Source organism: Myotis brandtii, unplaced genomic scaffold (assembly GCF_000412655.1).
Source record: "Myotis brandtii unplaced genomic scaffold, ASM41265v1 scaffold34, whole genome shotgun sequence".
In the NCBI taxonomy this organism is placed as follows: Eukaryota; Metazoa; Chordata; class Mammalia; order Chiroptera; family Vespertilionidae; genus Myotis; species Myotis brandtii.
In genome coordinates this window covers 98,703-111,900 of record NW_005363098.1, presented here as the reverse complement: position 1 = coordinate 111,900, position 13,198 = coordinate 98,703, and the positions used below count along the sequence as shown (strand labels likewise).

At 37.5% G+C, this 13,198-nt stretch overlaps 1 protein-coding gene across 3 annotated transcripts in view; it reads right to left on the bottom strand.

Moving 5' to 3' along the window:
• The window catches only part of TMEM184C (transmembrane protein 184C), a 31,611-nt gene extending 19,208 nt beyond the window's left edge, over nucleotides 1-12,403 (bottom strand). For 2 of the 3 annotated variants that reach the window (XR_001363113.1, XM_005871402.2), the window contains exons 1-6: nucleotides 11,685-12,403; nucleotides 6,092-6,222; nucleotides 5,948-5,984; nucleotides 4,902-5,107; nucleotides 1,998-2,072; nucleotides 525-618 (exon numbers count right to left, since the gene is read on the bottom strand). Coding sequence is in view for 2 of the 3 variants with exons in the window: in XM_005871402.2 (XP_005871464.1) it covers nucleotides 525-618; nucleotides 1,998-2,072; nucleotides 4,902-5,107; nucleotides 5,948-5,984; nucleotides 6,092-6,222; nucleotides 11,685-11,903 (762 nt within the window). In the remaining variant the exon portion in view is untranslated. Of the gene's footprint in view, nucleotides 1-524; nucleotides 619-1,997; nucleotides 2,073-4,901; nucleotides 5,108-5,947; nucleotides 5,985-6,091; nucleotides 6,223-11,139; nucleotides 11,249-11,684 lie in introns of all 3 variants that reach the window. The other variant, XM_005871403.2, reaches the window with a different exon arrangement.
• Between the last annotated feature and the right edge of the window lie 795 nt (nucleotides 12,404-13,198).

The following is a 13,198-nucleotide window of genomic DNA, read 5'->3' as shown; positions in this document are numbered from 1 at the left end:
TGACAGGGGGTGGTGCTGCAACCTCCCCATCGACCCTGCCTTGAGTGTGACAGGGGGCGGTGCCCCAACCCCCCAATCGGCCCTACCCTGAGCGTGACTGAGGGTGGCATCGCAACCTCCCGATCCGCCCTGCTCTGTGCATGACGGGGCGGCGCCCCAACTCCCCAATCGGCCCTGCTCTGAGCCTGACCAGGGGCTGCACTTAGGGATTGGGCCTGCCCTCTGCCACCCGGGAGCAGGCCTAAGCCAGCAGGTCGTTATCTCCCGAGGGGTCCCAGACTGCGAGAGGGCACAGGCTGGGCTGGGGGACCCCCCTCTCCCCGCCCCCCGAGTGCACAAATTTTTGTGCACCGGGCCTCTAGTATATGTATAAAGATATAAATTACAGCTTCTTGAAATTCTTCCTATAAATCTAACTTCAAGATAAAAAAGTAACAATTAAGCTTTATTCCCAGAGAAACTTTCCCTAAGAATCTAGAGTTATAAATACTAATTTAGTACAGTTAGAATGTGTACTTACTTACCAATTGTGACATATTGTTTATTATAACCAAGTAAGTCCAAGCATTTGAAAAACTAAAGTTGCCTTCATCATATACACCAAGCAGCTCACAGATTCTAAATATGATAAAAATGAGACAACTTTATGATTAATAAATACAGCATGGACAGCAATACTTAAATTTAGAAGTCAGTTTATTTAAAAGATCCTATAGATAAAATTAACTAATAAATACAGCATGGACAGCAATACTTAAATTTAGAAGTCAGTTTATTTAAAAGACCCTATAGATAATTACTTGATTTTGGTCATAGAGGTGGTTCAAAAAATAAAAACATTTTTTCTAGAAATGTTACATGATTGTACCTCCAACTTGAAGTAAATCCAAAGTAAGACACAAACATTGATCTGGAAAGGTTAGTTATATTTAGATTCAAAAAAATTATGCTGCCTTATTTTCAAAAGCTTGATTGTTATAAAATGCAGGTCTATAAGTACAACTAATGTTTCACCCAAATTGTCTTGGAGGTAAATTTTTTTTTAAAGAATAGTTTATTGATTTTTAGAGAAGGGAAAAGAGAGAAACATCAATATGAGAGTGTAACGTGGATGAGCTGTCTTCTGCATGCCCCACTGGTGATTGAGCCCACAACCTGGGCATCTGCCCTGTTCAGGAATCGAACCAGCAACCTTTTTGGAGCATGAGATGATGTCCAACCAACCGAGCCACACAGGCCAGGGCTTGGAGGTAAATTTTATGAAGACCCACATCTAAGTATTAACTTATATGATTACCTAGTTTCTAAACTGCAGAAAATAAAGCATACCTTCATAAATAAGTGAATTAGTCTTAACTCTAAGGTAAATATCACTAAAAATTGCTAGCTCAAAGGCAGAATAAAGAATTGAACATTTCTCTCCCTTGTCTTCCCTTTCTTCCTCTGTAACCATGCAGAATGTTAGTTATGACTAGCAGATAAAATATGTAATCTACCTGCTTTAAATTATTTGATGTTTTTAAATTTTTAGGGAATAACTGTTACTAGGTAGCTTAATTTTACCTCAAGTGCTAAGCCTCGACAGAATTATTTAAAAATATGATTTCTACCTTGGAATATAGTGTTCATATTCTAACTTAACTACTGAGAAAATAAAAGCATGCAATGAATCTAAAGTAGCATACTTTAACTTCATGTAATAGATGTTTCTGTAAAGCTATGTGAACTAGTATTTAAAAAAGAAAGTATTTTTTAAATGATTTCTGGAAAGCTCTAGAGAGAATGTTAGAAGAATTCTGTGGCAAATCTTTGCCTATAAATGGTCACCTTATTTCATATAGTCGGGTTTCTATATACTGTGTTTTTTAAATAAGACTACACCTGTGTTATAAACAAGTAAATTAATGTTCTTTATATGTTTTTCTACTCAGTTGTTCCACATAAGAGCATGAGGATTTGGAAAAAAATAAACGATAATAGAAGCTCTATGTACTTACAAAGCAATGATGGTGGTGAATGGTCTGACAACTGTATACTGCAATACACCCAGTTTGCACCTAAACAGCAAGACTCTGCCAACAAAAAAGAACTTAGCATTTTCAACTACTCATTTAAATAGTACCAGATTTTCTGCAAAGTTCCCAAATTAAAGTCACTTTGACAAATGATGCCATATTTATATTTAATTCTTTTAACTTAGTCATTCTAAACGGCGACTGGGGAAGAATGTGGGTGGCAGCAAACAAATTATTTAAATACTATTTTTAAAATTATTTGACAACTACATCTTCTGCAGGACCCCCTTCCTGTGTATAGTGTCAAATTAGTGAATAGTGCTGTACAGATCAAAAGAAAAAAAGTGGGTCCCTGTGTGTTTCTGGAAGGAAAACTGACTAACAAATGAATTGTGTGTGTGCATTCGTATGTGAAAGCATGCACACACGCAAGTTAGGAAGTATCATTTACATTTTAGGATTCAGTTTCAAGTTTGGTAGTTAAGTGGCATTCCAGAGACTATCACTGACTAGATACTCTGAAAGGACAAAATAAAAATCCTGTATAAACAACAGTTTTTATTCTATTGCTGGGCTCACTCAATATAGAGGAAATTTCATAAGCAGTAACAAACAAAAACAAAAAAGTCCCAAAACACAACTAACCAAAAAAAGGCTTTCCACCTGAGAGCCTTGTGTAAGTCTTAAAAGACCAAGCAGATTTGAGAACAAATGCTTATTTAGCACTCCTATCAGAAAAACTGGTTCTCACTGTCATGTATTATGAATCCCCTAACTTAAGAATTACATCTAGGATGAGAATATTGTGAGTCTGGTATGCAGACCTTCAGATGCTGTGTTACTAGGTCTAATAACTATTGGGGTTCTGTGTGCTGAGGTGGTTCACTCCCACGTACAAGTAAGCGTGCTCCCTGTGGTGGTGTGTCTAGGAATTGAACTTGGGCTGTTGCAAGATCTCTTGATGAGCATTCTTTGGCTGCACGTGGTGTGCTTCCTGTCCCGTAAGCTTTACAAAGCTTAAGTTGGAGCTGGTTAAACCTATAGTGTTCTATGAGCTGATTGCACACCGAACCTGAGACCATTAAGGGTGACTACACAGATGGATTAAATATCCAATTAGATACCACTGAAAGCTGTGGAGAATTAAAGAACTAGGAGATTTATCTGAAAGAATTGCTGAGACAGAGACAATGTGAATGACAGTTACAAAGAACGAAATAGAATCAATTGTATATATTGATTAATCAGAGTTACAAAAGACAGTAGAGGAAAGGCAAAATCAGAAGAGATTACGGCTTAGAACTTTTCAGAACTGATGAAAAACATGAATCTACATGATTGAGGCACACTGTAAATTAAGCAGGACTGAAAACAAAACCAAAAAAACCTAGATACTTCATAAACTGCAAAATATCAAAGACAGATAAGGTCTTAAATGCAGTTGGGAGACAGGTCACCTATAATGGAAAGACAATTAGATTGACAGTAGAGGGTTAACAGTAAAAACCGAAGCCAGAATTAGGTGGAATAAACTCTTCAAAATGCTCAGAGAAAATTCCTGTCAACGTAAGAACTACATCCAACAAAATAATCTTTCAAGAATTACATCCAGCAAAACTATCTTTCAAGAATGAGGGCAAAATAAAGATACTCTGGATAAGTATAAAACTAAAGGAATTCTTAAAATACTTTTAAGGAAGTGATTCTAGAGTCTAGACAGATGAACTGAGATGCAAGGAGTGAATGTAGAACTTAAAGTAAAATGTATAGTTTTAAATGCATGTTAAAGGAAGAAAGGCTGTAAATTAAAAAGCTAAGGCTCTAATATGTTAGGAAAAGAACAAAGTAAACCAAAAGAAATGAAACAGGAAAAAAACAGAGCAGAAATAATGGAATAGAAAACAAATACATTCTAGAGAGACTCAAAACAAAACAAAAAATCAGTCCTTGAGACAACTAGGGAAACTTCTGGCAAGATTTTTCAAGAAAAAGATAAAGATACTAATAACATTAGAAATGGAAAAGGAGTCATCACAATAGATCCAAGAGAGATGAAGTTATAAACTAATGTAGCCCATATATTTTAAAACTTTATTCTGCCCAATTCCTAAAAAGTATAACTAAACACACACACACACACACACACACACACACACACACACACACACACACGATTCCAGAAACAACAGGAAGCCTGACTAGTTCTATAATGTCTTCCCACAATGAAAAGTCCAGGCCTAATCTTTCAAGGTATAGTTCACAATCTCTTCTGTAATAGACAAATAAAAGGCAGTAATTCCTATTCAGGCAGTATAACCTGGATATCAAAACCGAACAGGGAAGGTATAAGAAAGGAAACTAGTAGTCCAATTTTACTTATGTAAAAATTCTAAACAAAATATTAGCAAACCAAATCTTGTAGAAAAACAGATGATACATCATAACCACTTTAAATTTATCCTTGAAAGCAAGGTTTTAATTTTAGAAAATTCACTACATTAATAGGTTAAAGGTGAAAAACCACGATCATTTCACTAGATATAGAAAAAGCGTATCATTTTGTCATTAACTAGCTATATCATCTTGAGTAAATTAATTTCTGCAGACCCTGGTTTCCAATTGTAAAAGGGTGTTAATGAAATGATTTTTAAGGTTTACACCCACAATATTTTAAGTTTTCTATTTAGAATGAATAATGTAAAAGAAACTAACTTATGTGTGGATTATAAAAATGTGTTGTTTTAGTCTTCAAACTTGACTATGAACTACTCAAGGTTAGGGACTCAGATTTTTTTGTCCTGCTCATAGTACTTAACACAGCTTTGCAGAGAACTGGCAGCTTAAATAAAACCAAAACATAAAAGAAATAAAACGAAGCATACTTACTCTCCCATAGTCCATGGTGGACAGCAACATAAAGGAGGGAAATGTTTCTGTTGATCTTTGGCTTCAAGGATTAATACCAGATTCGGATACCGGTTAGTTAAATAATTGGTAAGGAATCCCATAAAGTTGTAAATGACATAAGCTTCGTAACATTCTCTGCAGGTATCCACATATATTGCAATGCTGGGATATTTCAAAGCTACCCACTATAAAAAAGCACAGATGTTAAAAATAGTCGCAGCTAAGATAAAATGAATCACCACTCCAATTCATGGTATTTTGAACTTGCCACATACCAGACAATCTGTGAGGTGAATTTCTAAAAGCAGTAAACATTTTGGATATTGGTAAATGAAATGTCCATATTTGGGGGTAAATAATGAATACAACGAAGCTAAATTACATTCACTTGGGTTTTTAAATAAAATCTGAAATCTTTCTTGACATTATCATAGAAAATGCTGTGAAAAACATTTCCTTTATATTGAATCAAATTAAAGCAGTCACCTGTAACAAGTGTGGTAGGATCCATTGGGAAGGTTTTTTTGTTGTTGAAATGAAAGATTTAGTAAGTAAAAAGGATGATGATATCAATTTAAACATTGTATTCTTTTAGGGCTAAGAGCTATTAATCTGAAATTTTAAAAGATCAAGCAAAGAAAACAGCTATAGTTTTTTTGTTTTTTTTTAAATAAGAGAACCTTTATTTAGAAAATCATCATAGAGGTAGGAGTGAGTGGTAGAAGAAATGGGCTCAGGAGAGAACGGACCTGGGAGCAGGAGGAAGAAGAGGGGAAGGGGAAAGGCGAGGGCATGGTCAGGGGAGATCGCTAACAGCTATAGATTTTAAAAAATGTTAAATGTCTGCCTTCTCTATTGTCATACTTTACCTTCTTTATCAACATTGAAAACAAGTGAACCTTTTCACTTTTCTTCTTAATTTGATTCTTAGTGTCAAATACTTTCACTACTTTAAGCATTCTGCAAGTATAGTTAGTATCTTCAAAAAAGTCCTTAGTTAATGAGATAAAATGAAACATACTTACACTATCTAAACTGTATATGGGTACCATCCAAAGAATCCTATTTGGAGAGCAAAACATAAATTAAAAACATTTTACATTATATTTATGAAGTAAGTCAGTCAATACAACACTAATACAGTAGATTCAAAATATGTTAAGATTTACCTTATTATTGGTTTCTGTAGTTCAGGTTGTGTATAATGCACTAAATGTTGCAATATCCCCCATAGTGATATAGGTATAGTCAACAACAAAAATATTCCAGCAATAAACCAAGCCTTGGTGTGAATTCCAACCTTAAGAAGCAGAAGAACACGCTGGTATAAATTCTCTGATAATAAAAGTAAAGAGCTAAATATTTTTATTTTTTAAATTTCCATTTATTTGATTATTAATGGGGCTTAATATTTTCCAAATGACTAGTAGCCATTTTTTATTTATTCTTTAATAAGCAGCCTATTCTTACTTTTGTAGAGGGAGGGAGCAGAGTTTTCCTCATGGGATTGAGCATTTTTCCTCATGGGGCCTTTTGTAATAGTGTTGTGTACATTAACAATGTTAACATCATGTCATTTTCCCTCAGCTGACTTGGCCTTTAGAGTTGATTATTGTGTTTGGAGATATACAGAATTTTCAAATTTTCTACACAACTCAAATCTAAAAATCTTTATATGGTTTATTCCTTTGCTTTTAAATCTAGAAAGTTAAAAACCTACCTACATTTTCTGCAAATTCTGTTACACAACATGTTAGTAGAACATTTACTGAATGCTGACTATATCAGATACTTTAACATGCATTAAGTCTTTTCACCCTCCTATTTGATAAATAATGCAACAACTACTGTTCAAGTAAACTGTGTTAATATATGCTATCCCTTTTATACATAACAATATCAACTCAGGATATTACACTTAAAAAAGCTCTAAACTTGTATGCATGCATATAAGCATAACCAATGGATACAGACACCGGGGGATGAGGGCATGAGTGGGGGATGGGGGACAATGGAGGGATAAGGACACATTTGTAATATCTTAATCAATAAAGGGAAAAAAATAAAAAAATGAAAGCTCTAATTTCTCTTTTAGGTCAATATCTGATTAATATTCTATCCTGTAAAAGCTTAATTTCTAAAAATATACTTTGAATTATCTCATCCTAGGTAGAGTTGCAATAAGGCACATACTTTTTGATAAAAAACAAATTTATTTGAACCTCTGTTATATCTGAGGTGCCCTTGAGAATAAATTTTATACTAACTTGGACTCTTGCCTTAAAGAGTGTGAATTCTTTTAATTAAAAAAAAAAAAAGCAAATGCTAACTTTTTAAAGGTAGGCATTTATTTTTGGTACTTGAGGGATTTGAGCAGTTAATTAAAATAGAACTGAAGTCCACAACTTCTAGTTTTACAGTTCTGAACAGTAAAAGGTGGTCAAAGATTAAAGAAGCAGAAAACAAAAGAATACTGACAAATATATTTTTATAACAACAAATTCCTACATTAAACTGTATGGAGAACTTGAAAAGCAAATATGAAAGCCTTGCTGAATGCTGGAGATTACTCAAAGCAGTAAGTGAAAGGCAAACGTGTGGAGTTAAAGATTCTGAAAGGAATGTCTGAGCAATCATATTCCAGGGATTTCTGCTTGACTACATGTCATTTAAAAGTGAGTATTCATTTTAGTGATGACCTAAAGTAATAATAAAAATAAAAGCACATTTTAGATCTTTTCTATTATAAGGTGATCACTAGGAACAGTATTGCCACGTAATTTTAATGCCCACAGTTGTCTTTATGATTGCCTTAGTGCCAAAAAGTAGGACTTGGTAGTATACTTAAGAGAAAAATGATGTGTCTGTGAGTAATAAAGGCAAAGTGTGCTGTAAGGGAAAAAGTTCTTTTTCAAACGATCAGAAAAGAAGTGACTAGATAACCAGTCATTTCAGTATCGTGATGCCAAATTTAAAATATCTTGCATCATGGAGTTAGTACCATTTTTACATTGGCAGTGGTAGTTGAGTTTCATCTGTACACATTAATGCCATTAATTTGAATCACTGGTTTTACAGTTGTTTTGATTTTTGAACTATATGAAAAGCCATATGTATAAATTTAAATTCTTTGATGCATACTTAAGCAACATAATAAAATAAGTCACCTCTAGGTATCTGTAGAAGTTAATATAATTATTACATTGATTTTAATTTAATTTACATTTATCTCTGAATTATGCACACTTGAGACACACTGACATAAGGATACCATTAACATTATTACATTTCTGAGCCATGAGTAGGGTTTCCTGGCTCACAAAACAAGGGGGAGATAAGCAGCGGAGATTTTTTTTCCCCCCCTAAGGTAACTTGAAGAAAGTAGAGAGGAAAGAAAAGACCATTAAAGATGAGCATCCAGGAGTGAGATAATTGTCCCTCAGTGGAATGCTTTCAAAGCAGAGTACAGAGAAATAGGAGAGCATTTTCCCCAATCCTCCTGAGGGGAAGAGAGAAGCACTAACATAGAGGGTAGCTACTTGGGGCATGAAGACCAGAGGGCAGAGTAAAATAACTGCAGAGGATCGTGACATTTGTGCATTTAATTTACTTCATTTCAATTATACATACTTGGCCAAGTAAGAGAGTGAAAGAAATAGCTTAAATAGTGTAGATGGTCATCTTGCCATTCCAAAAAATGTGTGCGCCCCACCATGGCCATGTGACCAGCTTTAGGAACCTCCTGTTTTCTACAATCTCAGTTCCCATCCACTTCAGTGAGCACTGTGATTCTAGTGTTTAAAAGACATGTGTTTTCATACAAAACTGTCTCTAAATATCAACTACTTTATCTAAGGCTCAGGCAGATGCTACAACTTTGCCTTAGGTGTTCAATTGAGAACCTAATCCCAACTGAGATGCTATTACAGAAGAAAAAGAATTGCTGCCCTAACCGGTTTGGCTCAGTGGATAGAGCGTCAGCCTGCGGACTGAAGGGTCCCAGGTTCGATTCCGGCCAAGGGCATGTACCTTGGTTGCGGGCACATCCCCAGTGGGGGGCGTGCAGGAGGCAGCTGATTGATGCTTCTCTCTTATTGATGTTTCTAACTCTCTATCCCTCTCCCTTCCTCTCTGTAAAAAATCAATAAAATATATTAAAAAAAAAAAAAGAATTGCTGCTCCAATGCAAGAATAGTGATGCTATTTTAAAAACTGTGGTAATTAGGGCTTATTGAGCACCTACTATGTGCTGAGCAGAGTGTTAAGTGTTTTGGATACACACACTCATTTAGTGAATAATGATGAAGAGAATGATAAGGGTAATTAATATATGTAGAGCACTTTACCACAATGTCACGTTAGCCACTTGTCTCAGTTTTCATTTCTATAGAATGAAGATAATACCAATACTTCCAGGATATTAAGAATGTTAAATAAAATTATATCCAAATATTGGGAACATGCTATAGCTAAGTGTTTAGAACCTTAAAAACCAAAACAACAAGGGAAAAACAACAACCCTGCTCTCCTAATCCCACACTCCTATCTTCTATGGCATAGAATCTATGCCATTCATTTCTTAGGTCCCCTTGGGAGTCAAAATACTCAAAACAAAAATGAACAAAAACTTGTTTTCATATCTTGATTCCACTTCTTTACCCCACCATATTCATTTTTCAAACAACTCTCTAATTTCAGCCATTACATTTCCATTGAACCATTATTAAGGTCACTATAAAATGACAATTTCTATCTTGTGAAGTCAGTGGATGGCTCAACACCACCAGAAACACACCTTTCCTGGCACTGCACTTCCCCTGTGGCTGCTACTCCTTTTTTGTTAAGTTCTAATTCTTCTACTTGACCTCTAACTCTTGGTGCTAGGTCCTTGGCCTTTTCTTCTTCCTTACAATGACATTCATCTTTATGGCTTTAAACACCATCTCTGTTCTGACAACTCCCATTAGTGCAATGGCCTTAAGGAGGGTGCATGCCCCTCATGATTGAGCAAGGCTTTCGTGAAAACTCGGGAACTGAGGAAAGTCACAGGGGGATGGAGTGAGGTTGGTGTCAGGTCATGTTGGGCCTTAATGGCCATAGTTAGGGATATTGACTTTTAATATGGGACTAGCAGTGACTGGAAAACTTTGAAAAAAGGACACACTTTAATGTTTTAATTCAATACTTTTGCTGGTGTGTTGAGAATAGTCCAGGCAAAACATGATAAGAATTCAGCTCAGGGTGTTAGCAGTGGAGACTGCTGATTAAAATTTTCCTTAAAAGCTGGCACTTAAAAAACTGGTTGAAACCAACAACTGCGAAGTCTTAAAATAAGTTGGTACTATGCATATCATTAACCATAACAGTATTTCCTATACCATACTCCAAAGTAAAAAATCCCCATTGGTATTAAGATGTCTTTGGTAAACAAATTACGGAAAAACCTATATATCCAACAAACAGGAAATATTTAATGTGGTTGAATAGGATATTAACATTATAAATAACTATATGGGCTATGTCAGTATGGGAAAAGAAACAAAAAATAATTTAGTGAACATGCAGAAAACAAATGTATATCAAATACATTTTGTTTACTTATGTAAAAATCATTTCCACAATTAAAGGCCTCAAATTGAAGGTATGAAGTAGTACAAGTTGGGTTGCAGCCTTGATCCCTGGCCCTGGTCAAGTGTGCAGGAGGCAACCAATCGATGTGTCTCTCTTACATCGATGTGTCTCTTTCTCTGTCTCTCCCCTTCCCTTCCACTCTCTCTCAAAAATCAATGGAAAAATATCCTCGGGTGAGGATTAAAACAACAATAACAACAACAACAAAAGTATAAGTTAGCAATTAGAAAATAGTCATGGGGATATAAGGTACAGCATATGGAATATAGTCAATAATATTGTAATAATTATGTACGGTGTCAGATGGGTGCAAGCTTATTGAGATGATCACTTTGTAAGTTACATAAACATCTAACCACTATGCTGTACACCTGAAACTAATATAATACTGAATGTCAACTGTAGTTGAAAAATAAAATTAAAACAAACAAACATGTAAACAAAAGCCCTCAAACAGCCATGGTCTTGTCATAAGTCTTGTAGAATAGGTATTTCTAACTAAAAGTACTTTCTGGTTATTTTTAACTTAGAATTTAAAGTTCATTATACAATTTCTATAAAGTACATATCTTAGTTAAGTATTTACCTTGGGTTCTTCCAGCTTGTAGTACTGTACTGATGTCATAATAAGAATATGACATCAAAAAATAAACAAGGGACTTTTTGCAAAACCTTTGTTGGTTAAGAGTTAATTTCTAAAGTAAAAACAAACAACAAAGTTAAACCAACTAGAATCTTTTAATTCAGGAAGCTAATTAAATGCTAATAAAAGTCAATACATGGTTTTCAAGGTAGTTTATATGATCAAGTCCAACATCTGAACAGATTAGATTTAAGGAATAGAATTCCCTTACTTTCAAGGAATTGATGAATACTTGCAGAACAAAACAGTGCTCTTTTACGCAGCTACCTTACTACATCCTAACTATGTTCTCGACCAGGTCCTGCCTCCACCTGTGTCATGCTCTGAAAAACTATGCACAAGGAAACAGACAGGCTTATATCCTAAAACTGGGCTCATTTACGTGATATGGTTTTCAGGATAAAAGTCTGGGGCATTCAGGGTAAAAATGGGCAACCTGAGATGGGCAGGAAGGTAGAAGAAAGGGCAGAGCCGAGGGTGCACCTTACCTGCAGTTTCTGCAATTCCCACACGCAAAGGGGAACCGCGACCATTATGACCACCAGGTAGATGACCGCCACTAAGGGTCGAATCCATTGTCTCCAGTTCGTCCAGGTACAAGTGCAAGGCATGTCTCCGCATAAATCAGCTCCGAGTAGCAAGGAAAAAGGGCTCGAAGGAGGTTTTGATGGGGAGCCCTGTTCTTTGGCTGTTTTCTCAACTCGCATACTACAGAGAAACTGCTGTTGGGCGCCTTTACCAGCAGCAGGAGCCGCCTCCTCGGCCTGCGCTGTGCTTTCTGCTGCAGCTGCGGCAACGGCGGCCGCTCTGGGTGCTCCCGGGGAGCTGGCCGGGCTGCATTCTTTCCTCCCCGCTCCGCATCTACCCAGTGCCTCCGCGGCGGGAACCCCGGGCGGAGCCGCTGCCCTCACCTGGGGATCGCCCAGAGCTCCGCCTGCACCATGGCCTGGAGGGCTGCGCCGAACCGGACCGGCTTCTAAGGGTCCTGCACACAGCTTGCTTCTGCCTCGTAGCTGCCGGCCCACTCGCTTTTCCCTCGGGCGGCCAAGCTTCCTACCTCCTGGGCTCGCAGTGCTCTCTGCGCTCTTTTCTTCCGATAAACAGAAGGGGAGAATCAAACTCTCCAGCCCCACGATTGCCGCACCTGCGCCAAGGGGCCACCCTCCCCAGGCGGAACCCAGGGCCAAACCATGGCTTCAGCCCCAGCGGTCTGAGGTCGGTGATTGGTCGAAAGTACCAAGCTGCGCCCGCCTTATCCGGTTCGCTTTGCACGCTCCGATTGGCCATTTGCTGCGGGGGGCGGGGCTGTAGGAGGCGTGTCAAGGTCAGAGACTTGGAAGCAGGGAAAGGGGATGGAAATTGCTAGAATTGACTGAGATCACTTGAAGAACAGCTACTCCGTTCTTCCGCCGGCTGTATTCCGGCTTTCAGAAAGCCTGGGTAAGAGGCAGTCGTTACCTTAGGCCCGAACCTTCTTCTGCACAAAAGATTTCGGATTCTCGGTGGGAGAGGATGGGGGAGCCCGCTGCAAAAGTCAGAGAGAAAGAATGGGAAACGTCTGCCTCGTTTTCTGTCAGTGGGGTGGGCCGCTCAGGCGTTTCGGGACCCCGCAGAAAGGCCCTTCTAAAGATAGCTTGCTTTTAGAAGCCCTGCAAATACTGAGTATCCTTTCTGCATTGGGAACCTGTGTTCAAAGCTCACACCCGTTTAAGTTTCAAAAGGTTGACATTCCAAACTGACACATTTAATGTTCTTTGGGCTTTCTCGATTCGTTTAGAAAGGCCTGTAAGAGCCCATTTACCATTTGCTTGCTCACAAACGCGTCCCCTGTTATAACTGTCATTTTCTGAGGGGCAAGCACTGTACTAAGTTCTTTATTTTCTATCAGTTAATCTGCACAAACATTCCAAAAGGTGGGCAGTTTTCCGCGTTACAGATGGGAATACAGATTCGGGTGGCTGAATACTTGGCCTGAGCTCTCCGAGCTAGTTGAGTGTTAGAG